General features: G+C 41.0%; 3 protein-coding genes across 3 annotated transcripts in view; 2 read left to right on the top strand and 1 right to left on the bottom strand.

The window, feature by feature from the left end:
- Ance-3 (angiotensin-converting enzyme Ance-3) overlaps nt 1-16,332 on the top strand; it is a 49,771-nt gene extending 33,439 nt beyond the window's left edge. Inside the window, exons 8-9 of the mRNA XM_020954711.2 lie at nt 14,893-15,033; nt 15,638-16,332. Coding sequence (XP_020810370.2) covers nt 14,893-15,033; nt 15,638-15,947 — 451 coding nt within the window. The 3' untranslated portion in view covers nt 15,948-16,332. The remainder of the gene's footprint in view (nt 1-14,892; nt 15,034-15,637) is intronic.
- On the bottom strand, nt 3,404-6,242 carry Vajk3 (cuticle protein vajk3). The gene is made up of 3 exons (XM_020954712.2): nt 6,167-6,242; nt 5,935-5,973; nt 3,404-4,668 (listed from the first exon to the last, which is right to left on the bottom strand). The coding sequence occupies exons 2-3, from the start codon at nt 5,944-5,946 to the stop codon at nt 3,844-3,846; spliced, it is 837 nt and encodes a 278-aa protein (XP_020810371.2). The 5' UTR covers nt 5,947-5,973; nt 6,167-6,242; the 3' UTR covers nt 3,404-3,843.
- Nucleotides 16,333-18,352: 2,020 nt separating the features above from the next.
- On the top strand, nt 18,353-23,952 carry NimA (Nimrod A). The gene is made up of 5 exons (XM_020955014.2): nt 18,353-18,688; nt 21,556-21,730; nt 21,788-21,905; nt 21,963-22,663; nt 23,269-23,952. Exons 1-5 carry the CDS (start codon nt 18,404-18,406, stop codon nt 23,685-23,687), a joined length of 1,698 nt encoding a protein of 565 aa, XP_020810673.2. The 5' UTR covers nt 18,353-18,403; the 3' UTR covers nt 23,688-23,952.
- Nucleotides 23,953-24,562: the final 610 nt, after the last annotated feature.

Genomic DNA, 24,562 nt, shown 5'->3' with positions numbered 1-24,562 from the left:
AAGTTCCAAGAGAGTAGTATGTTTTGACAATAGATAGCCTTGTCCATGTGGAATTTTCAAAAATAATGAAATTCCCAAATTCGCTTGAACCCCTCAATACTGCCACTCATCATGGCGGGGTCAACAGACTTAGCACTTGGCTGAAATGCGATCATGCGGCATGTCAATGACTGCAAAATGCATTCCGACTGCCGCAAAGTACGAGCAATTCAACTGCCGTCTTGGCTGGCCAAGTGAACCAGCAAGTGAGCCGTATTGCAGGGCAGGCTAAGACAGAAGACACATGTGCGGAGATCATGTGGGAGGAACTGGGAGGCCATGGCGGTGGACGGGGATGGATCTGGTACATACATAGGTAGGAGTCACTGGGATTTCCAGATTGCCAAAGACGCTCGCTTCACTTGACTTGCGCAGCGGCGACTTCGATTACGATTGCGATTTCGGTTTCAGTTTCGGTTTTTGGTTTTTGGTTTTCGGTTTCGGATTTGGGTTTTCAGTTTTGTGATCGAGAAACTGGTGCAAGTTTTTTTTGCCGTGATTTTGTCGTTTGGCAAACAGACATGCATTTTGGCAAAAGGAAAAATCAAATACTAAACTAAACCAATTCATGTCGCAATTGGTCGACAGCAGTTTGACGTCGCAGACGCATTCGGCCTGGCTTTTGGCGATGGACAAGTTGGCTGACGGTGACCTTCAAAAAGCCACCGGCTATATTGTCGTTCATTAGAGCAAAAGTTTCACATTTGGCAACATGGAACATGCTGAACGTCTTTCGGTGGCCTTTTCTCAGACGCTGGCAAAAAGCGAGCTGGCCGGCCGCAGCGCCGAGAATTGCGAAAATTCGTTTTCAGTTTTTCCATCTTTTGTCGTTCGCCGTTGCGCCGTTGTGTCTCCATCTCCATCATTTTGTGGCAATTAATTAAGTTTCTGCAAATATGCGTACGTCCCCCACATTGGATCGCCGCCACCCACCTCTGCCGCTCTCTTGGCGCCAGAAATATTGTTTTAATTGGCCGAAGTTGGTTGCCGCAATTTGTTGCCATGTCTCTCTTTTGGCCGGATTGGTTATTATTGCGTAATCGACGCCAGATCTCCCAGATCGCGATCGATGCGGTCTGAGTGGGATCTTTCCTTCGATTATGGGCGGTCTCTGTGCCGAAGATTTATGGGTTATCAGTGCTCCAGTTAAGAGACCGCCGGAGTAGAGGATGCTGGTTATGAATATTCATGTTTTGCACTTATGAATGAAGTAATTCATTTCGATATTTCATATTTCATGCATATCCTATCAGTTTTTATCTTAATACGATTTTGTATAAAAAATAATATGTATATATCAATGAATTAAGTATGCAATCGTCCAGTTTCCTTTGAAATTAAATATTAGGACAAAGGCCTTGTTATAAAGTAATATATAATGATGATTACAACTTTATTTGCATAAATGCGGATTATCCCAAGTTCCCAAGTTAAGACCATCAAATTCATTGGCTTAGTAAGCCGTGGTATAAAGACTAATGATTTTGATTTATTGTTTCTGTTTGAATGTTTTCATTAATTTCTGATATTGATAAAATATCAGGTAATACATTGATCTGTATTGCAAGACATCTTATAGAAGAAATCCAAGTAGAAACGTTTTTAAGCTACCATGCATTACGTTAAGAATTCCTCATATTTCTTTTCTTAACTCTCAAGTATTATATTCCGATGTTCCAATTGAGTTCAGACTCAGTTCTATGCAATTATATAGCATTAAAGAATATATATTTTTTAATTACCATGCAGCAAAGGAAATCTTGATCTAGTCTGAACATTCTTGTTGAAACTAATTTGGCGTAATTAGACCCTAAGCTTGACAGCAATTAAGCATGACGGAGAGATCCGCTTCGTAATGGCTTGCAGTGCAGTTGCGTAACCCGAAAGACAATCCAAGTCAAGATCAAAATTAATGTAGGTATTCATTCCAGTGCGGGAATCGGAGCGGACTAACACCTACGAGAGTCAAGAGCACGTTGCAAACGGAATTGTAATTTGCAACAAATTACGGCTGAGATATGGAATAACGAATGCATGCAACTGCAGATACTTTGGGTTCGGGCCACTCCCCCAATGGATGTGGGGGGCACACGAGGTCCGCAAAAGCAGGCGACCTTCGCGCGGGGTTCAGTTCTTGGGCGGGATCCAGAGAACCAGTTCTGTCCCAAGGCGGATCGGCTCTCTTTTGTTTCTAAATCGATGCCGAAGAAAATTAAGTCAGAAATTAACAAGAACGGGTGACTGACTACTTTTTATTAGAAAGTTGTTTCAGTTCCGTCTTTGTCGCGATCGCGAGCAACGTCCTTGGGACCGGGCCTCAAAGTCGCCCAGAGGGCTTTGGCCCCCATTAAAAGACACAGATTCGAAAAAGCCAAAGAGGGACCGCATCCCGAAAATAAATGTTCTGATCTCTAATATATGGTGAGCACGCTTAGAAAAACTGTTTTAATTGCCCTCGTTTGGGTAATACGCAAGATGGACCAAACCGGATTTATGTTTTTATTTTTATTCGACGTAAACAAATGCTAAACAGCCCTAAACTTAATTGATTCAATTCATCAAATGCAAACACGTTAAGAACTTTTTGCAGTTTGAAAGTTGATATTTGGGAATTTGATGAGGAAAAACCCCGCCAAGTTCGTTCACTTGTCGTAAATGGCTGAAAATGCCAAGTGTCTGCTCGGTCCAGTCCTACGCATTCTGCTAAATGTAACTCAGATTTACGACCGACTTTTAAATGAACTCCGCTGACATCAGTCTGCGATTGGATCGGTCTCTGGTCGACCTTGCGCGTGTCTTGTCAGCTCATCTCTGCATCTTTATTTAATTACATCACTTCACCTGTAATTGATTAGCCCATATGATTCCTTCCTGCCTCAAACTGCGCAAATTCGGGTCATGTCAGCCAAAGTGAGTGGCATGGAGAAAGGAGCTCCAGCTGTTGAGACCAGGAAACTGTCTGCAAGGACACATCACAATCAAAATATGTCAAGGAAGTCTTTTTTGAATCGATAAATCTGATAGAGAAACATTGATTAATTGAATTGCATTGCAACCTTGAAAATGAATTGCAATATGATTTATCTGCAGAATCAAGCCAATCAAATAATTAATAAATATATATAATATAAAAGTGTAGATGTTTGAATTGCATTTTGATTTTGATATATTCACAACAGAAACAAACAGCAATAGCTCTCTATGAGACTTTCTTCTTATTTAATCTTAATTTAAGAAATCAAGAGGACATGTTCTTTTATAATGATAAACTCTTTATTTACAAAATATATATACAAGACATTGTACAGACAAGAAGCCCGATTGCAATAATTCCAGCAGCCAACCAGTGACAAAGCCATTCGAATTTAATATTTTATAAATTTTTAATTTATTTTGTCCTTAATAGATTTTCACATAGATATTTCTGTTTGTTATCCATTCAATTCATTGTGCGTGGAAATCCCTCACTGATAAATGGAGCCGGCTAAGCTGTCCATAGACTGCGAAATCTACAAACAGTTAGCTGGTATTTATCCTAAACTCAAGATCTCGTGCCGCACAATGGCTTCCATTGGATGGCTGGATCGGAAATAATTTACAAAAGGCATTGCTTGCTTCATCTTGGGGTCTTACAGCTACAGAGAGTGGCAGGGCGGAAGTGGAACTTCCAGGGTTGGTTGGTGTCTGCTCGGGACGGTAGGACTGGAGGGGACTGTCAGGGGGAGTGGATTGTTGAAAATGTTGCTAGATTTCCCTCGGCTCATTTCCAGAAAGTCCGCTCGCTCCAATGGAAGGGCCGTCCGCTTACTTGTGGTAGCCGTGGTGGTCGGCATAGACGGAGGCGTCGTGTCCGTAGCCGCTGACGTGTCCGTAGCTGCTCACCGGATAGCTGCTGACGGCCACGGTGGGGGCGTGCTTCACCACGGAGTGCGACACCACGGGCACCTTCACGTAGACCGGGTAGGGACGGTCCACCTGGACGGGAACGGGCACCTTGACGGCCTTCTCCACGTAGACGGGGTAGGGCTTGGCCACCGGCACGGGGTATGGCTTGGGCACCTCAACGGGCACGGGGCGGTCGACGGGCACGTGAATGGGCACCTTCTCGTGGCGGATCACCTCGTAGGGCTGGGGCACTGGCACGGGCACCTTCACGTACTCCTTGACGGTCACGGGCACCTTGCGGATCACCTCGTAGGGCTGGGGCACGGGCACCTTGACTTCCACGGGCACGCGCTTCTCATGAACGACGGGATAAGGACGGTCCACATGGACGGGCACGGGGATGCCCTTGGTGATGGTGATGGTCTTGTGCACATCGGCCTGCTTGCTGATCACATACGGGGCAGGGGCGTGGTGGACAGCCACGGCGGGGGCGGTGTGTCCGACGGCAATAGCCGGGCCACTGTGGCCCACGGCAATGTGGCCGGGACCGGAGTGTCCGGTCAGACCGTAGCCGTGTCCGGCAATGGATCCATGTCCCAGGTAACCAACATCCAGGCCGGCGTGGCCGTAACCGTAGCCCAGGTCGAGCAGGCCGCGCTTGTCCAGCTTCTTCTCCAGTGGCACCTTCTCGCCCTCGGTTTTGCTGGCACAGGCCGAGGCCACCAGCAGAGCGGCTAAGCAGATCTGAAAAGGATCGGGGAGGCGAATGGATATAAGCAAAGGATTCCATATCCTAGGGTCTATTATGGTAACTTAACATATGTAGTTTAAGCAAAGCATTTTTAATAACACCCCCTGCAATGGTTGGCTTTTACGTGGTTATCTATCATATTTATGGGATCGGATACATATTTATTACTAAGTATTACTTTCTGTTACATTTTGAAACTTTTAATTCTTCTTAAATCTGGGTGGGTTATTTGATCATTAGAAAATCTTTTATATTTCTGTTTCGGATAGTGTCACTACAAAGACTCACAAAGTTTTAAGCTGTTTATACATATGTATGCTCTGCAGATCGATTTGAAATGTTACTTCTACCACTCGAAACTACTTATTCCTACTCGAGTTCTATAATTCCAATATACTCAAGATCTTATTGAAGACTAAAATTGACCCAAAGAATTACTACAATATTGTTCTTCTTCCTGGTAGCTTTGAACCAATTCTTCTTGCGTTGGATTACCTAACAAACACCTGTGTGCCCCTTTTGCATAGTTTAATCGATTACTTAATCGCATTAGAAAGTGAAGGCGGTGTGACGCCCAATTCGTCGAATGTTGTCTCATCGGCCTCCCTTGCGATTCAAATGGCCAGGTGAAATTCGTGCGTGCCGTGCATAAGCAATGTGGCCCAGAGTCACGCCCAACTCCCAACCCCCCCTGAGCTGGTCTTTTAGCCATACCATACGTTGCGCATGCGCAGTCCGAGTCTCTTTTCGGTGCATTCAAGTTGCGAGTCCGAGTGCGAGTGCGAGTGGTGGACTTTAATTGAACAAATGAACCGAAGCAATTACGGCCTGCTATTAGACGTGGCCGGCACTCCAATTATGATCGATCAGTTAGTAGGCTCGTATTAGCCATGTTATTCAAGTTGAAGTTTGTCATTTGCAGTGGGCAATTTAACGGTTCGTCATGTTTTAGGAAGTAACTGGAGACGATCTGACAGTATCATATACATAGTTTTGCATTGCAAAGAAGCATGTGAAAATCCCAGGAAACTAGTGTGGTATTTAACCATTAATATTATGCTTTTGTTATAATGGAAATTACTTAAAGATTGTATTGTTCTATATGTGGGAGTTGCCTGCTAATTGATCAGACTCAATAGTAATGCGCACTTGGAGATTCTCCCTTTCACCTTAGCTCACTTATTCACCTATGTTTATGTCTCACATTCTAATGGATGGATTTTTCTTTAAATTTATGGCACTATTTCTATTGTACTTACGAATACTTTCATTGCGGAGTCAGTTGGGACTTGCCAAGGCTGCAAATAAACAGAGAATATTATTTAATTATTAAACAATAAACATTTTCGAACAACAATTTTCTATGGCACATTGGAACACATATTCAAGGCACAAATCGGGACACTTTGTTTTTTAATCACTTTAGTTTTGCATTATTTATCGCATATTGTTCGCATTTCTTAAAACAAACGAAAATAAACTTAAGCTTACAAGCAACTCAGTATCAGGCAAAATAGACTGTGGAAGGATTGTAGAATCACAAGCGATTCCAAACCTTTGACTGGATGCTGTCTGTGGTCAGTGGCGCGCTTTTATACCCCCAAAGAGTTTTTGTGTCAAAACGAAACTGAAAACGCCGCCGAGCCAAGTTGGAGCCAAGTTGTCGAGCCGCGGTCCGAAAGCTTTTCTCACCGGGCCAAAACGCTCTCACCAAAGCTCTCGGCCAGGCCGGGCTCTGTGCCTGTGTATTGGTGCGCTCTGCAAGTGTGTGCGAGTGGCTCGAAAAGTGGCAAGCGGAAGCGCTCACCACCACAAAGGTGCTCCACCAATACCAAGGAAAATACCCTCGACTACTCTTCTGGGGGCCGGAGTTGGATCATAAAATACTGGAGCAAATTTGGACTCGTTAAAAATGCACAATTAAATAAATTAACAAAATCTTGAAACGATATTTATCTTGGGAAAATCCCGGAGAACTTCCTATGATCAGTGATTATTTATGTTCGAATCTCGGTAAACAATCTTCGAGACTATACAAGCTTTAAATTAAATAGTAGAGTATTGTTACCGAAATATCTCTTAGTGAAAGGTCATATGTCCATCAAATTTGTGGTTCTGTTTGTTTTAGATGTTTCAGAAGTCAATGGAACCAGATTTTTTGGAATCAATGAAATGGTATCCATTAAATACATTTTATAGACTTTTGTTTTGATTCCATTAAGCAAACAGATACAGCTTATTAATATCATATTTATAAATCATGAATTCAATTTGAGATGCCTTCAAATCAGAAGAATAGTAGGAAATTGTATCAACAATTATTGTAAGTTGATTTGCATTTTGCTTGTCATTGCTAAAAATGAAAATAATATAATAATATAATAATATTTACTAATAATAATAATAATAATAATAATAATAATAATAATAATAATAATAATAATAATAATAATAGATATTGCTTCGGGCTGTAAATATTTTTATGAAATCTAAATACAAAGCTTGCAAATATAATAACTTCTGAAAGATGTTTACTAAGAGAAAAAGGATCTCTTATTTGTAAACCAAAACGAAGTGTTTAAAGAAATGTGAATTCCATTGTAAACAAGATTTGTTTTATTATTTATACAAACTTGAATTGAATTTTAATAATCTGGAAAAATTAAGTGATAATCGTAAAATCATATCTTAGAGTGCTTGTTTTGCTTATTATATTTTTTAACGTTTATTAGTTATAATCGTTTTAAAATTCAGGTTTACCACGGACTAAAACTAATAATGATTTTCGAGGAACTTTATTATTATTATCTTGTATCTAAAAAAATATAAATTACTTTAAATGTCCATAAAAACATGAGCAGGACATTAGTTTCTTCTGCAATTAAATCTTATCTAATCAGAGACTAATTCGGTTTATCTGATATTTGTTTAAACATTGATTACTCTTGCATAATCCAATTTGATTGATATCTTGAAATAGTATAGCTTTCCATGTATATAATAGTATATAGGGCTTTCCGGTCTCTTACCGACAACTGTCTCAGATTTCGCCGGTGATCTTTCTGCAAAATTGAGCAGAAAACGGAAGTTGGAATAGTTGGAATGTCTCGGCTACTTTGATGTCACAATTCACGCGGAAAAGATGTTGACTGTTTGGATCAGTGAAAACTGATGCAACTGCAGTATATAACGTTGTGGCTCCATAGCTCGGGTTTCATCTTTGCAACATGTTGCACAGTCCTACAAAAAGTTATTTTGCATTGAACACGAACTTGTGACTATCATGATTGACTCTATTAATTGGTCTTTTCTTGAAATTAATTTTTGCTATCAACCAGTTAAGCATTTATAAATATTCGCAAATTAAGATATCCCTTAAGCTATGCAGGTTAGTGTTATTGATTATTGAAAATGTTGCAAGTATGGACCCAATTCGTGGGTGACTGTGGAATGGAGCCCCGACTGGGACTGGAGCGGGGACCTCGCCCGGGAGTGGGATCGGGATCGGGTGCCATGCGTGAGATCTGCACTCTGCCGCAAAAGTGAAAGGCCTTTATGGGTCGAAGTTGCAGTGGCGGTGCAGTTGCCGCTGCATTCGCACAAAATCAGATTATATATCAGCGGACTGGGTCCGTGATTTGGCAATTGCCAGCATAATTATTTGTTAATGCGCAAAATGAAACCTGTTGGATGTTGGACGCCCCAACCCAGCCCCAGCTCCAGCTCCAGCCTCAGCCACTCCAATCATCTGACAGTCTAAATGATATGCGTGCGCCGTGATTGACTAATCTTATTGTCTTGCTCTGCCAGACGGGAAAGATATTTGCATTTTCTATTGTCTTTCCCAGATTCTACAAAAGCAATCCAACTAAAGCAAACATTTAGCGATCGAAAATCGATATAAAAAGCAGCTTTCCAAATTCGAAAACATTTTGTCAGCATTTGAATTTCAACCAATAAAAACTGATCGTATAAACGCATTTTGTTTTGTTTGTGCAAAAGGAACACCAGTAGAAAAATATTCCGCTGTCTTAGTTTTAGTCTTTGTTCCTTATTGACGTATCAAACAACTATCACAAGTTTTAAAAACAATCTCCATTCTTGAAACAATTTTGGGTGGTTTAGTTGGATCCATATTCATGAGCTCGTTTTACTTCTGGACTCCTTAATAAGCCCAGTCAGCTAAGTTTGTAGACTAATTTATTCATTACTAAGAGGAAGGCTTTCTTAATCAGGAATCGATAATTGGAATATGGTAATAAATAATAGTACTTTTAATAAGAGAGGAAGCTGACTTTGGGTATATCCTTGCAGTTCCAAGTTAAGCTAAACGTTTTCAGTTTAAGCTTTAAGACATATTGTATGATATATTTTGATTTGATTTATGTATATAAAGTTGAAAACGTAATTATACTTACCTCTGCATGGATATAAATATACATTTCTTCGATGTTGTCATCATCAGTTGAATTCTAATTGCTAATTCCAAAAGAATTGTAATAAATTGTATGAAAAATGTATGTATGTATATATGAATGTAAGATTATTATATTAGCTTTCCATGTATCATTGCCAATTGAAATACATTTTAAACATAAATTTAAATTAGTCAAACGAAATAATCGATGAAAGGCACTAGTGTTAAAACTACCCTAAAAACACTCCTTCTGTATCTTCCTTTTCGTTAAATCGGAATTCCCAATTTAGGCAGCTCCTCTGGACTTCAAGCCTCTGGCCGATGACTTTTACTTTTTGCTGAAAATGTGTCGTTTTCTATGTTTGACCAGATGGAACTGAGCCAAGTCTGCAGCTGTTTCCCCACAGCTTCAAACGTTACAATTTTGCCAGGCGGCAATTTCCGAACAAACGTTTCCAAGGAAAACACTAATTGCACATGAAAAAAAAGTACATCGATGACAATTTGCAATAAATGCAGTCAGTTGTTGATTAACAAAACAATAATTAAGCATATATACCTGAAAGGAAAGCAGCCGTTTGGCTGTTAAATGAAATTAATCTCATTGTTACTCTTCAATTAAAACACAATTTTAGAATATTTATTATAGAAGAAATTATCAAATAATTATAATTCCTTAACAGTTACTCTCTGTAAACACGCCAAATACATTTCCCTTAGGTCGAACCCTATTGAAAGTCCTTATGATATTCGTCTCAACTTCTTAGAATTTCTGACAGTGTAAGAGAGAGCAAAGGAGGCGAGGTAGATTGCTGTGCGGCGTCTCGTGGATGCTTTTGTTGTATGCGGTTGCAAGTTGCAAAATCCAATCCGACCTCCCTCGTCGTCAATTGCATTTGGGCTTCGGTTTCAGCTTGAATTTTTATTTGCTTCTTGGACTCTGCTGTGCAGATTCTCATGTTCGAAGTCGCCATAAATTGTGGTCAACCGATGCGACGTAATTCATTGATTATAACGACAACAATAACTGCACAGACCCCCGGCTCCACCGACTCTGCACATTTGCTGCATGCTGATTTATGGCCAATTGTTTGCAGTGTGTTAATGTTTGGCTGTGTTGTGACTTTGGTGCATGCTGTTTGCGGTCCGTTTCTATAGTTTGTCCAGTCCACTTGCAGTCCACTTCTTGGCTCTGGCCCAGACCAGAGGGGAGTCCCCGACCAACCGAATATACATAATTAAGGCTTATTAGGGCCACAGGTTGCCTGGCAATCCTCACTCAGCTGAATGGCATGCGATAATTCACACAATTGTAATCTAGGTGATATGCAGAGAGCGACTTGCAGTGGTTGTTGGGAAATGGTCTGGGAAATTCCACCATACACGAGATGACTAACACTTTGTACTAATATTTCTTACAAAAAAAGAAGACATTATATGGCAAGGCAAAGAAAAAATGATGGTATGAGTCTACAATGTAAGCTCTTAAAGAGTTTTCTTATATGTCATATTAAGTTGAAATTAATTTGTTTAAAGAAACTTAGGGGAAGAGAAAAAACTAAGCCACATTTTCATGAGGTCATAAATATGGGTTATTGTTGGTTGTGCTTTGTTTAATTTGAAGTTTCAATTGTTGTAATATAAGAATAAAACTATGATGGTTTTTAGTGTTTCAGTCTCTCTTGGTTAACAATTATTAAAATATGAATTGAACAGAACTGCAAACAGAACAACTTTTGTGGCAATTTGAAAAGTAATCAGCTCAAGATCGGTGCTACGAGTCTGGGTTGCCTCGAGTGAATTGTCTGGCGATTGGGTTCAGGGGATTATTGATTTATGCGCACGGATCTGGCGGATAAACGAGACACAAACAAAAGTGGTCTCGAATTCAATGCTAATTAGGCTCGAAAAGGCGGACTTAGAACAACAATAACTTAATAACTTTGGTTGCATGCAGTCACTGCAAACGGATCGGAATTGGGTTTGGAATTGGAATTGGAATCGGAATACGAGCCTGAAGCTGAAACTGAAAGTGCATTGTGCAACGCACTGCATCGCCATCCAAGTCGACATCAACTCGAACTCTGTTTATGGCCAAGACAAAAACCGGACCGACTTCTTGCCTACTTGGAGCGACTGCATCCGCAATGTTTCTAAACGAGAAGAGAAAAACAGTCGGCGAGGAAAATAAAAGCAAAAAGTGCAACTAAGCCATCTGACTCAGATCCGAGCCGCGATCTTTGAAGGAAGCTGTTGACCATTTGTTGTCTCGTGGTCGCCTCAGCTTAGGCCGCTTGGACCCCACGCCCATGGCGCTTAAATGATTTGCTGGCCGGGCTAATTCGGGCGGCCAACAGGGCGTATACCTAATGGCCGGCCATTGGCTCCACTTCGACATCGCGGGCCAGCCACGTTTTCTGTGCACAGTTTTGGCATTTTGACATATCAAGTGAAAAACTTAAACGATTTCCGACAAGTAACCAGTTTAGCGCTCTGGTTACTTTTTGTTTACAAAAAATAAATACATTACGAATGCGCATAAATTTTGGGTAAAATTTAAATAAATCTAAAAGTTGTAAATTAGAAGAGGCAGGAAAAGTAATTAACGAATTTCCTAATGGAACCCATATATCAGCGATAAATAGTTTAGATAACAGAAGCTGAAATTCTGGGTTAATATTACAGTCTTACATATTTTGTACTCTATTTTTAGCATAGGAAATTATTGGTAGAATTTTGCAATGCAGAAAAAAATTATTCTTTTAAGTCCGATAATATATTTACGTACTTCTTTATAATGTTAACAGTAGCGTCGATCTGACTATGTCTATCAAAATTAGTCCTCCAAGTCCTATGCTATTAGGATAAAGAATTCCGAATAGTCTTCGTTTAATTGAAGGTAAATTAGAGTCCAAAAAACAGATCTAAAGATTATCACAATCGAAAAATAATTGGAACAAAATCATTACTTTGTTGATTTTCAAAACATTTCCATTTACACTGAATTGCAATGATTATTATACATATGTATAAAATAGTGGTTTAACTTGGTCAAAATATAGTATAGTTCAGATGTTATTTTGTAGTATACTAACATAATAATTATAATTTAATTATAATTTAATTTTTCAAATCGGGTGATATAATAGATTGAGTATAGCAGCGATGGGTTAATTAGTGTAACAAACTTAAAAAATCGATAAGCCTCTGTTTGTTTTGTTTATGTATGTTTTATACACCACAAGTAATTTTTTCTTTTCATTAAAAGGGGTAGGAAAAGGTCAAGCTTCGGTTTCCCCGAATTCATTTTCCGTTTTTATTTATAGAAACAATACTTAAACCCTTACCGACCACTTTATTGTTGTTGCTTGTAAGAATTACTTTACTAAACATAGTTTACAAACATTTTGACAACAGAATATATTTAATGATTAGATGGCTGTGTATTTGCTAAGCCCTAAAATTAAACTGCCAAGTTAAATTGGGGTAAATCGTAGCATTAAAACCTTATACCCGCAACCTTAACACCTTATCACAATATTTGAACTTGAAAGTCTTAAATTTAGTATGATATAATTAATTGAAATTGCTCTCGGATTCCCCCACGGCTGCTACATTACAAAACCTGACCCGTTTCCACCTGATGAACATGCTCATGAAAGTCAAGGTCAGCGGCACAAAAAGCCAAAAAACAAAAAGATGTGTAGTCGTAAAAAGGCTGGCACCACCAGAGTTATTTTCGCTTTGTCAAGCGAGACAATAAGAAATGATATTTGCCATAACAGCAGCCACATTAGCAGCAAATTACAGGCCGCAAAGTAATTTGAGGTGGACCCACGAGTACCTCGCGAAACGATTGAATGCATTCATTCATTCATGGGTCCGTCAGAGAGTCAATCAGACAGTCGACTGGTCATTCGGTTCGGCCAATGGACATTGAACCACTTTCGGGACATGGCTAGCAGCTACTGATCTCAGCCAGCTCTAGCCCACTGCCAGCGGTGACCTCTAGTGAGTGACATTCACATCGGTCGGAAAAATTCGATTAAATTATAAGCTCAAACCAGATATACATAACCAGGCCATATAGGGAAACTAGAGTGCGATCTGTGTGTGTAGAGTGCGGCGGTGGGGAGAACTTCGGAGCCAATCTCATGGAGGTTCTGGCCCGGCTTTCCTTGAGGCCACTTGGGGCCACCGTCCATCTGCGAATCCCCAGCCGCATTGTGCAAGAGAAGTCCAAGTCGACATCAGACGGCAGAAATGTCAATTGCCATCGGTTGCCTGCTTAGGGGAAAACAATCATCGATAGTTTAGCTGGCCCATTCAGCAATTGGCCAAATGAATGGCTTTTTTGCCGAAACCCGATCATTAGCAGCGATCGCATAAACGACATCGCTCATACGCCTTGCGGCAGCCGAATAATTGTACCCGCTTTGTAGTCTCGGAAAATTAAAGATTTTTCGCATATTTTTCACCAGTTGAGTGTATCCAACACATGCAACCCCATGCTCTCCGTGTCCCATGTCCAAGACGTTGAGCACAATTTTCGCAATATTTAATTTTAGCACAAAAGCACCAGCACTGGCTGCACTGGCAACAAAAATTGGACTAATTGCCGACAATGTTGGCTCTGATTGACTGGACCAAGAGCCTGCGACTGATGCTGAGACTGATGCTGAGACTGGCCGAGTGTTTGATTGAATGATTGAACGAATGGCAAACGTTAAGGCACCAACACAAACATACGACGAGGCAGCTGCCTAATCCCTGTTATTGGGTCATGTCGCGTCTCTGGGAAAATGTGGCGACGATGTGGCAATGTGGCAACCGCGTTGCTGCCAAGTGCCAAAAACATAACACACCACCGAGTCGCAGTTGCAGTTGCAGTTGCAGTTGCCGTTGTTGTTGCTGCTGCTGCTGCTGATGCTGATGCACTTAATGGTGCTGCGGCACGTTGTTTCTACTTCTGGGAGTCTTGCAGCCGTGATCGAACATTGTGAAAAGCGAGCATTAAAAATGCCTCTTGCAACATTCTCGCTGGGATTGAGGAATGTGTGGGACCGGTGGCACCTGGGGTCGGGGTCGGGGTTCAGCCCCTCGACACGATCAAAGGTGTTTTTTATTTTTTTGGCTGGGGAACCCCCTGGCAGAAGGCCAGATTAGCTCGGCTCTTCCCTTTCGTTTAGGAAGATAACAACAAGCAAACAAAAGAAAACCATTAGTTGAACTTGTTCTTTGCTCATTTCTTGTTTCATATGCTAAAAAATCCCCGATACTCTTTGCAAATATTGCATAATTAATATAAATCAAGAAGCCATGACTTGCCATAAATACAGTGTTTCTCCGAATATGCGGTTCCCATACGATTTTATTTTCGATCTTAAACAACCTTAGCTCTGGAATTTGCCCCTTGATTGCGCAGCCGTCGCCATAGAAGTGCCATAAAAATGCTATAAACAAAAATGTGATTAAATGAGCATAAAGCAATTGGCAATTACAAGACCACAAAACTTGACTTTTGCATGATTTCGCAACTGCAAGAAAACGGCTTTGGTCGCTCGGCAGCGGCGATTTGCCTTAGTTTAAGGCTTCAACTGGAGCTCGACCTTGAGCCAGAATGCAAAAGTGAGCAGCTCCGCAGAGTCAACAAAAAGGCAACAAGCTCTCAACTCTCCCCGAGACAACTGTCAAAGCCTTGTTTATAGCGGCCAAGAAGCGTGACAGCTGCAGTTCTTTGGTTAATTTGCTCTTATTGTTGTATTAAAGCCATGTTTTCCCACCCTCTTTCCCTTTGCAGATACTTCTTCTCCACGGTGCTGCAGTTCCAGATCTACCGGGCCATGTGTCGCGAATCCGGCCAATATATTCCCGGTGATCCCAGGAAGCCGCTGCATCAATGCGATATCTACCGACAACCAGCAGCCGGCAATATTCTCAAGTGAGTATTAGAAAAATATTAAATATGCATAGTTAGTGATATTAATTTAGTTCTATGCTTATATGTGGAAAAATATATGATAAGAGGCTTAATAAGAGCACTTTGCTTCTACGTTAACAAATAACACTTAGACATATAACTAGCCCATTATGTTCTTGAGGTAACAAAACTTGTACCTAGGTCTACAGTTTCTTAAATATTAAGAGAATATACCATCGTACATTAAATGTATGCTACTAACTTTCTAAGATTTAAACTTAGATTTTTATTAATGTATTGCATAAGATTAATAGCGTCTGGATGGACTAATGTTGGGAGGGGATATCAAATCAGTAGGGATATAAATAATCAACATTCTTCTACATTGTTCAACTTTTAAAATATAACATATATTGTGGTAAAAAATGTTTTCGATCAGACCTTAAAATGAAGTCATACTCAATAAAAATTGGTTTCTGACCTAATATCTCCTTCCAACCAAAACGTCAGCAAAAATTTTTCATAGAAATCAACAACTTAGCTTCCAAGTTAAAAGTATAATTTCATGATTTTCTAGTGAATCAGATTTTAATGTGACTTACTTTTCCTCCTCTTTATTCAATAGAAAACTAATGGCCAAAGGTGCCTCCCAGCCCTGGCAAGAGGTGCTTCAGGAGACCCTACAGGATGGCCGGTTGGATGGCAGTGCTCTGCGGGAATACTTTGCACCCCTCGAGGAATGGCTCCGACTGGAGAATCTTCGGACGAATGAGTACGTTGGATGGAACTACGATGGCGACTATTGCAAACGCAGCATTGAAACAGCTGGATTGCAAATATTTGGAGGCTACTACAATGGAGTCCAAGGAGCTTCTTCATCATTTGGCATCCTGTTCATCTGTACTTCCTTCTACTTTAGCTCGCTTTTTATTTGAATAACCAGAGAATTCGACCTAGTGTTAGAAACAGGCCGTTCCACTTACTACTTCCGCTTATTCAAGTCGCACCTACAACCGAGCTGAACTTGAATCAATGCCAAAAAATACACACTCACAATTCTAAAATTAAATAAAAGAAAACATAAAAAACAAAACCAGACAAATTGCTCGACGGGCGGCACCCTAAAAATTGCAACAAGCCGCGAAATAGATACATGTTGTACTTGTCGAACTGTGGATACTTTGTAGTTGGGTTGAATGCAATATACTTTACAATATTTACATGATGCTTAATCGAATAAGTTAATCTATAAGTGGAATTGTATAGCTAAAAGTCCTTAAAGTCCCTCAGTATATTTAAAGAATATTTAAAGCAATGCAACATTGATCATCTTATCTCAATCATCTCGAATAGTTTCTGTTGGATTTCCAAGATCCTGGCATGCACCTTGATTCTATGGATACCTCTTATGGAAAACCAGTATAGCTGGATGTGAGGGTCAAGTGGAGCTGGGGGAACCGGTGGACATGGGGATGAGGTGCTACCCATGCGGGTCATTGGAACTCTGGCGTCGCACGCACATTGTTCACTCATTTGCTGGGTTGTTGTTCGCTGCCTTCGTTGCTGTTGCCTGCAATTTAATCAAATAAAATAAATAAACTCACAAAGCTGCTGCATTTGCAACGCTGTGCTTTTGTTTTTCCAGCAGCTGCGCTCGACTGCGGCTTCTGGCGGAGTTCCCAACTGGTTTTTAGCTGGGTGTGTAATTTTGATTTAATAAATTGCAGCGGCAGCAACAACAACAACCACAGCATCGGCAAGAGTCCAGTGTAAACAAGACAATCAACACTTGTGTGGGTTGATCGGGGGTTATGGGTGGCAATGCACAGTGCACGGCCATCTCACTCAGTGTCATTGTTCTAAAGTTTATCTTAGATATAAGACACTTTAGCTAAGTGAACCGAGTGCCTAGTACCGCCTGACGGATTCCTAAATACTTGCAATTTTCTTTAAACAGAGAAGTTCCAAGTATGTGCAACAAATTGCTTTAGATTTTGCTGAAATCAGATACACAAGTAAGTGATATTCATAAAAGTTTGATTAGCTCAAAGCTATGAGGTAAAATAATGCTCGTAATCAATCAATCAATCGATAATGAATAATAAATACAATTGCATACATTTATATCAAGGTTTTAATGAATATATGTAAGTATTCTAATGCATACATTCTTTTTAACATACAATACAGTTTTTCTAATATTCTGTTAACATTTTATATTTTCTGTGTATATATTTAGGACTTCTTCAATCTTGGCAAAGAAATTCAAATTCTTAGACCCTTAAACTAATATAAAGATAATATTTTCCTTGTTTTACCACTGGCATTAAGGGCCCTATATATCATGAAGATATTGTAGATAATTTTGTAATTTGGTAAAGGAAACATATATGTAATAAATAAATTTGTATAATATAATATTTATATAATATATATAATATATATATATGTATTTGTAGAATTTGATCACAATCGAATAACAATCATCAATTCTATTAGACAGTAAAGTCGATTTATTTGTAATTTTATATAATTTATTAAGGTTTGTGTACCGGGTATTTAATAGTCGAGCACACTTTATTGTAGTTTTCATACTTCATGTGGATATGTGTGGATTCAAGTTCTCCCCCTAAGCAAAGCCACGATTTCTCTCATCTTTTACATTATTCAAATTAAATCCTGAGAGTGTGAAGAAAAGCGCAAGTCGAAACCTAAACTGATGAAGCAGCTCCCAGCTCCCAGCTTTGAGCTCCCAGCTTTCAGCTCCCAGAGCAATGACAGCAACATGTAAAGGACATGATCAACATTTCAATTAAATGCAATCACTGCCCTCGTTGAGATCGCCTCTGTGCTCGGGGAGTTGAGTCTCGTGTGCGCCTTGCGCTTCACTTTCACTCTGTTGTAGCATTTACTGGGCAGTGCGTACTTCCGCTCTCCGAGCTCGGAACCCGTCCCCGTAACCCCCGGAACGGCCTTTATTAGCTCGGCGACAATTTGCAATGACAAGCGTAGTTCGCTGCTGTTATTGTTGTAGTGCTTGCTTTTTTAGAAGGAACATTCGGGTGAGTAACTGAATCACCGCCAACTGGGAAACAGTTTTCACGAGACTCGCGTTCCAATCGTACGCGCAGCGCCAATCAGGCGGACAGAACTCGGATTGAAAATATACATAATGCAGTACAGGGGACGCATTGAAACAAGAAGTGTTGCAATAAAATAAATCAAATACAAAACTGTAAAATAAATGCACAATCTCCGTCAGTGAAAATTAAGCAGAGGAAATTATCAACTTAAATGTTTAAAAATTCAAAGCTCGAGATAATGAATTGAACCAGGAGAAACAAGTTTATCGTGTAATCCAAATAATCTGTGGAAAATTAAACTATTTATTATGGATAAACTACTCCTGGTAGTCGTGGCTATGCTCCCTCTGGGATATAGCCAAAACAGCAGCCTAAAGATCAACACACATCTGAAGGACATCGCGGATGGACCTGTGGCCCTGGCCTCGATCCAGGGTCCCGGCAACATCTGCATCCGCGAGGAGCCGTACGTGGAGCTCATCCAGGTGCCGGAGATGCAACCCGTGCGCGTGCGCACCTCCAGCTGGTGCATGGAGATCCCGCCGAGGTGCGCCACCTACAAGACGGAAATGCGCGAGGTGATGAGGGTCCAGGTGAGTCGCACTGCCTCCGGAGCACTGACTCCGGACTGCCAAATGGTCGCAGGTGTTCCATTACCGGCTCTGCCTTTGCGGGCATTTCTTGCGTCACCATTGCCCAGCCAGTGGCAACACCTTCGCAGTGGCCAGTGGCCAGTGGACAGTGGAGAGTGGCCACTTTTTCACCAACTTGGGGAGCCTGCGCCAGAAACCTGATTTCGATTTGCCCAACCAGGAAGCCGCTCACCACGATATCCATAAATTGCCCCGATCCGATGGCCGACTTTGATAGCTTTTCTCATATATTTGGTGCGCTTTATGGGTTCTGTTCGCGAACAGGTGCATTGCGCAATTCTCGCGAAGCCGAGCTGCATTTCCTCTGTCTCTGTCGAGTCTGCTATGGAGAACGGAAGTCAGATCCCTCAGCACATGTGGGATATAGCTTGTGACAGCTGAGTGATTGGTCTTCATTCGAATTCTACGAAGTACCAGACAGCGGTGTCCTTGAGTCCGAGGCCTCTTGAACAGCTGGGCACCTGTGGCGTATACGCAATATTTTTGGTGCAATTATTAGGTTTATGCCTGACCGAAATGAGGAATTCAATCCATGAATTTGGAAAAAATGTTTGTGGATAAACACAATTGCCTGTATTCGGGAATAATAGATAATAATAGATAGAAAATCATCAATCATGATACTTAATTATGATACTTAATTATTAAGAGACATCTGACTAAACTTTTAAAATGTGTGCTTGAATTCGTGTGGGTTGTTCAAGAATTCATCAATTAATTCATGAATTCATAAATTCTTCAAAAGATGAAACATTTTCGGATAATTATGATTTGTTTGAGATACAAGTGAAGCAAATTGAAATAAATCTACAAATTATAAAGGATAGAGTAGATGATTTATCAACCTGTTTGTTGATGCAAGCTAGGTTCATACTATTTAAAAAACTGTCAAAAATAAATATACAGTCAATTAATTATTTTATTGAGTTATGTCACCCAGCATATAGAGGAGTATGCATTAAAACAGCATTTACTTAAATTAAAGAAGAAATCATTTAACGAATAATCATAATAATTTTGGATAAACGTTAACTGCATTCAAGCATCTAATCTAATGCACAATACCCACTGCAAACTGATTTTAAACTGCGCAGTGGGAAAAGCGAAAAAAACAACAACTGCAATGGCCAAGTGTTGACCAAGCTTGCCCAGAATCCGGTTGCAGTCGCCTGATCCGTGGGGCCTAATCAGGCTCAGCTGGTTTTTCCAATTCGGTTATTTATTTTTTCCAATTTTTCGTGGACTGGGGGGGCAGGCGAAAAGCGAAAATAATTATGTCATGGTGTCAGTGATGGAAAGTGCTAATGAAAAGCGGAAAATCCAGCACTTATGGCCAGATCGGCCTGGATCGGCGGTATTAAGAGCTCCACTTGTGCCAGAGCTGTTGACACACTTTCGATTGCATCACGCAGCCGAGTTGCAAGCGTCGCCATCGCCATCGCCATCGCCATGACAAGAGGCAGCCAGTTTTGGCTCAGTTTATTTTTTGCCGGCTTCGTGTCTAATGATTTGTGCGAGTTGAGATCGCTCCGCTGCTTGGCTCGAATTAATTTCATAATTATTTTAATTGGAGCACTTGAGAGGAGAAGCATCGCCTTAATGGCCGGCACCCCGAAAACATATTTCGCCAGTTCGCCGCCATTTAAGTCAACGCCTAAGAAATATTTCTTGGCCAACACTTGGTTTTCTCGGTTTTTGGTCACAAAATGCCGCCACTAATTCGCCAATTTCGATTAATTAATTAACATGAACATGTGCCCATAGAGAGGCTTAGGTCTGAATTGTAAATACTGGTTTGATCCCGCCTCTGGCCCAGCAGAAACTTGAACCACAGAGCCCCCCGCAGGATTTTCCACAAATTTCCCGATTATGCAAATAGGTAAAGATAGATAGATGGACCCCACACGACCACGGAGCATGCTGTAACTCGAGAGGCACGTAGAAATATTGTCCAACTTGTATTCAATTACTGTTTATGACGAAAAGCCAGCCGCAATTATGCAGAGCCAGTGAATCAGATGAGAGACACAACTCAACTCGAATCGAATTTCTCTGTTTATATTAAAATTTCCGCCTTATTCATGCGAGGGTGACCGCGTATTCGGACGGTGACACAGCTCCAGATACGCGGGCCGGCCTCCAGATACAAATCCATCAACAATGCGTAAGTCGGGATGCGGACCGGGACCAAATACCGCTCCCAGAATGAGTGTGAGAAGCTCGGTGGGCACTCGGTTATTATCAATTAAATTGGCAACTCAAGGGGTATTCGCGGGAATGTGGGTGCCCTTCCTCACAGTCGTCTCCATCTCAGTCCATAACTGCCGAGGGCTGTGCCAAAGTCCACACTGAGGCGTTGACAGGGCTGATGGAGAGTTCTTCACGAGTTTATTCAATTAGGGATGTCTTGTAATGAGGCCCTCTTCAGTGTCACTGAAGATCAAAGAGATTTGTGGCATTGCTGAGGCCTATTTTATGTGAGTCTCTCGAATCTTGCATAGTTTTAGGCACGCAGAAATTGGTTTCTAGTACATGGCATACTTTGGGGCTCTTGTAATTGTAATCACTATAAATGCTCTTAAGTGAAATCTTCATAAATCAGCTTCTGATCTATTTAAGTTAACTCTTTAAACAGGAATCTGAATTTTATCAAAGCAGATTTATTTAAAAATGTAACTCCTTATTATACAAATGTATAATAAGTAGTATCATTAACAACAATGGATTGATTGATGAAGGTTTACCCGCTTCAGGCAGTCTTTGTTAATATTTTAATAATAATTTTAATGCTATAATGCTGCTTCCAGAAACTAAACAAGACGCGAACAGTTCGCTTTTGCTGCCAAGGATATGAGGGAAACCTTTCCGATAGCCAGGCTACCTGCAAACCAATTTGCCGTGGTGGCTGTGGGCGTGGCAGTTGCGTAATGCCGGACATTTGCAGCTGCGAGGAGGGTTACATCGGAAAGCACTGCACACAACGTGAGTATAAGAACATAAAAGGTTTGACTGCATCCAAAATAAACGTTTTTCCTAAAGGCTGCGATCATGATCGCTGGGGTCTGGACTGCAAAAATTTCTGCGAGTGCCAAAATGGAGCTGCCTGCGACAACAAATCCGGGATATGTCACTGCTTGGCCGGCTGGACAGGTCAATTGTGAGTGCTTCGATTATATGTAGTTCAATTTATTGCTCTTATTTAACCCTTCCCCAGCTGTGAAAAACCCTGCCCCCAAGGAACTCATGGAATCATGTGCCGCAAAGTTTGTGACTGCGACGAAAAGCCTTGCCACCCTCAGACCGGTGCTTGCATCCAGCAGGATCATCCGCTGGAGGTGAATGTGAGCCATGTCATCGTGGAAACGGTCAATTCAACGCTGGAAAAGATGGGCATTATTCCACGTACAGTTCCGTCCAGTCCCCTGCCGGAGGTTATAGTGATCAAGCAGCCCGCAGGAAAGGAAAGTGGCCAGCACACGCCCAAGATCATTGTGCATCAGTCGGGCAGCGAACTCCTCGAGAATCTGCACTCCGCCGCAGCTGCCGGGATTCCAGCTCCCGAGGTCATCCACGTTATTACCAATGGGATCACCTCGCCGCAGGAACACCTGGCCGGGTTCGTCGGCGGGGATACCAACACGAGTCAGGCGCCTGCGGATCATCAGTCGGGCCTGGTGACTATGCTGGTCATCATCATGCTGCTCCTGATGATATCCATAGGAGGATCTCTTTACGTATACCGCCGGCATCACCTCAAGGAGGCGAGCGTCTATAATGCCAACGGCTCGGTGACCAATCTGCCCACCAATAATCCCGAGGTGGTGCTCACTGGGGCCGCGGCCCTGGGCAAGAACTTTCACGAGCCGCTGCCTGAGCCGCCGGTCGTCTTCACGGTGACGCCCCACTCGAACGAGGGTATGTAAGTGTCTCAGCCGACCTTAAAAATTGCTATCATGAAAATTACTGAGTAAAAAAAAGTAAGAAAGCTATAGTTAAGTGTGAGTTTATTCTTAGCTACCCGATATTCGGTACTATTCCCAAGTTTATACAAAAAATTAAATTAAATAGAGCAGGAGGCAGAAGAAAGCCTTGCTAGGATATTGTTGCGCAATATTAAAATAAAGAGAAATGCTCTATTAGCCTGCTAAGCAACATATTGCAGAAGTTACACAAATAGAAACTCTACCTCTCAAATAACTTATATATTTATTATCCGATCTTAATCAAATGCTTAGAAATCGACCACGCGCTTCTTTTGCACGACATGAAATATTATAAGAGTTTCTGATGAATTGAGTCTAAACTATTAGGGAAGATACACTTACATATACTAATAGAAACTGATAGTTTGAAACTCATAGTTTACCGATCGTTCCTATGAGTGCAATAATTCAGGAACCTTTTGGAATTTGATTTAGGATTATTCCAATTTAAATAATATAATGAATTATTATAGCCCTGTGCAAGTGCCTTGTAGAAATTGTTAACAATTTGAACTAAATCTTACAATTACCAAACAGCGCCCACAGAATTGTATGACACGCCCAGCAACAACTCGTCGATCAAAACACCGCCCTACGCCTACGCTAGGAAGGAGTCCCTCTACTCAGTGGTCTCTCCCAAGTCACGAAAGGGTAGCCTGGACTCGCATCTCTATGACGAGATCCGCTACCACCAGCAGCACCACAATTCCCACTCCCACAGTCAGAGTCACCATCACCAGCCTCGAAGCCACCAGAGCGTTCAGCATTCCACCACGGCCTCGGCATTCCTGCCGGCCAGGCCGCCATCGATCCCACGGAGCGACCAATTCATCCACGGCGGCCATCAGCCCCATCAGCGACCCCATCACGTGACCCACTTGATAATTCCACCGCAGAATTCCAACTTCTTACAGGTGCCAGCCCAAATAACAGCCAAGAGAATAGCTCATATCTGAGGGTAACCCAAAGTAAAGTCAGCAGTCTCGAATATATTTTAATAATATAATATTTTAAAAGCGTACTCAGACATAGACACTTTGTAGATATAATAAATATCGAAATATTGGTTAATTAATAGTTTTAAAAATCATTTATGCATGCTACTCTTCACATACTCATGTATTCTATTCTAAAAGATTTAGATTTAGGTTCTGAAGGATTTAAAGTATATCTGATAGTCTATGTAATACCTGTACAATGTACATAAATGATTTGAAAATAGTTAGATGCTTTTTATTAATGGTGACAATAATCAATCACTTTATTCCGATAAAATTAATGATTACATCAAATTAATACAACAGTGATCATCGATTGTAAGAGGTACGATGGTTATACTTGTAACGCAGATATCCAGCAAAGGCTATTATCCCAAAAAGTAATCCCATTAATCCAAAAATTGATGTTGTTGAAAGTTTAAACTTTTTCCTTTTCATTCGTGAAATTGCTTCGTTTGCTGAATCATTGTAGAAGGTACTTTCCTTAATGTTTAATGTGTTGGATGAATGTTTCGGCATTTCCCTTACGAACCGTGAAGGCACTTCCAACTCCGACTTGTGTAAATGTTGTGACGATGAATCCGTTGGTTTTCCATTAATTTCTACACATATGAGTAGCAATAAAGCAATCCAAGTAAGGAAATTCATCGTAAGCCAACACTTTAATTATAATTTACTTAAAGAAGAATAACGTACGTATTGGTGCTCTGAGAGCTGGATATAAACTGCCAATGCGAATAGAGTTTAGTTTCAGTTTAGTTTAAAAATACTTACTTTACCGCTCTAACCATTTGGGGATTCACTTTTGATATGAAACAATAACAATCTGAGAC

Source organism: Drosophila serrata, unplaced genomic scaffold, assembly GCF_035046125.1.
Source record: "Drosophila serrata isolate PLE 108 unplaced genomic scaffold, ASM3504612v1 contig_245, whole genome shotgun sequence".
In the NCBI taxonomy this organism is placed as follows: domain Eukaryota; kingdom Metazoa; phylum Arthropoda; class Insecta; order Diptera; family Drosophilidae; genus Drosophila; species Drosophila serrata.
This window is presented reverse-complemented; position numbering and strand designations above follow the sequence as displayed.

What these genes read in the sequence shown, in the direction of transcription:
- NimA (XM_020955014.2), top strand. Translation starts at nt 18,404, where the DNA reads ATGGATAAACTACTCCTGGTAGTCGTGGCTATGCTCCCTCTGGGATAT. An exon ending in GCGAGGTGATGAGGGTCCAG is followed by an intron (nt 18,689 to 21,555) that starts GTGAGTCGCACT and finishes TGCTGCTTCCAG; the next exon opens with AAACTAAACAAGACGCGAAC. An exon ending in GCCGGCTGGACAGGTCAATT is followed by an intron (nt 21,906 to 21,962) that starts GTGAGTGCTTCG and finishes ACCCTTCCCCAG; the next exon opens with CTGTGAAAAACCCTGCCCCC.